Below are 1,646 nucleotides of genomic sequence, written 5' to 3'. Positions count from 1 at the left end.
TTATGTTGACTATAGATTGGGTCTTGTCTCTTCTTGACAGTGAAAGACTGATCTCTGTAGGCAACCCTAGCATTAAGGCTGCTCTTGCAAACAGCCTTTGGATAGCTGCATATGCTTTGTAGCCATTATTTATTCTCAGAATGTGCCTGAATGAGATCTGGAATGCTGTAAATAAGGTTTTCATTCAGAAGGCATGCCCAGGCTTGACACAGGACCAGAACATGTGAACACATCTAGATCTCAGGATGTCAGGTGCAGGAGACCTTCCTAAAAGAAAGCACCAGAAGCATTCACAAAGGACACGAACAATGTTCACTGAGAAACAATTGGCAGATTTGGAATTCTTGTTCAGCAAGAACCCACACCCTGCTCCCAGCCTTCAGAAAGAAATGGCCTCAAAACTGGAGATACATCCCACAGTACTGCAGGTTTGGTTCAAGAACCATAGAACAAAGCTCAAGAAAGCCAAACAACAACATGGGGCATCTGGGTGGCTCAGTCGGTTAAGCATCTGCCTTTGGCTCAGGTCATGATCCTGGGGTCCTGGCATCGAGCCCCACATCAGGCTCCCTGCTCAGCGGGGAGCCTGCTTCTCCCTCTCCTCCTCACTTGTTCTCTCTGTCGCTATCTCTGTCTCTCTCAAATAAATAAATAAAATCTTAAAAAAAAAAAAAAAGCCAAACAACAGCAATTAGCTGGGGTGGAAGTCAAGACCAGCTCTTCCAAGAGAAATGTGGATGGACCTTCAGGATTCCCTGATGGTGCCTACCCTGCTTCCCTGGTTTATACAGATCATCCAATACCTTCCTTCCAACTCAGCATATGCCCCAATTTTAAGGCTCTCCCAGACCATTCTGTTGGCCACAAAATAGTCCATTTTGGCTGCTACCAAGATCCTAACATCTACTCCCTTTGTCCTATTATGGAATCTCAAATTCTTTCCATGAGCTTCACTGCTAGTTCTTTTGGTTTTTCATCTCCAGAAAGAACTTAATGAGAGAAGCTAGACACAAAAGGTCACATATTGTAATGATTTGCAATAATTCCCATACAAGAGACAGACACAAGATCTACACAACATGGATGCATTTCAAAAACATGCTCTGTGAAAGAAAAAAGACACAAAAGTGCCCGTGTGGTGGAATTCAGCAGAAAGAGGAGCTAAACAAACTTATTGGGATGGGGATGTTTCACATTGTAATTAGGATGGCAGTAACCTGGATGTATAAATTCATCCAAAGATACAGACTGTAACATTATATCACAAAAACAAACAATCATGTGACAGGCTGGAGGTTTTTGCTAATGCCATGGCGGTAATCATTTTTTGATATATAAATATATCAAATCAACTCATTGTACACCTTACACTTGCACAATGCTGTGTGACAACTGTATCTCAGTAAAGCTAGAGAAGAAAAATTTTTAATTATATCTCAATAAAAATATATGTATAATGGGGAAAAATAGGCATGCCCAGGCTGAATTCCTCTAATCCTTTAGTTGGATATTCTCCTGGTGGAGGTGGTATTTAGGTTGTGGGTATGGGTGGTAGCTTGTAGTCTCTGGCATGTTGAAAAAAAACTCTCCAAAAATGCAGTGAGGTCTAGGGACTGTATCAGAAATGTAATCAAGCCTGTGTTGGG

General features: G+C 41.7%; 1 protein-coding gene across 1 annotated transcript; it reads left to right on the top strand.

Moving 5' to 3' along the window:
- The first annotated feature begins 245 nt into the window (after positions 1-245).
- On the top strand, positions 246-994 carry LOC110573053 (divergent paired-related homeobox-like). The gene is made up of 2 exons (XM_021681496.1): positions 246-498; positions 750-994. Exons 1-2 carry the CDS (start codon positions 246-248, stop codon positions 992-994), a joined length of 498 nt encoding a protein of 165 aa, XP_021537171.1.
- Positions 995-1,646: the final 652 nt, after the last annotated feature.

This window comes from Neomonachus schauinslandi, chromosome 2, assembly GCF_002201575.2.
Source record: "Neomonachus schauinslandi chromosome 2, ASM220157v2, whole genome shotgun sequence".
NCBI classification, from domain to species: Eukaryota; Metazoa; Chordata; class Mammalia; order Carnivora; family Phocidae; genus Neomonachus; species Neomonachus schauinslandi.
The sequence above is the reverse complement of the archived record's forward strand: the minus strand, read 5'-3'. Positions and strand labels throughout refer to the sequence as shown.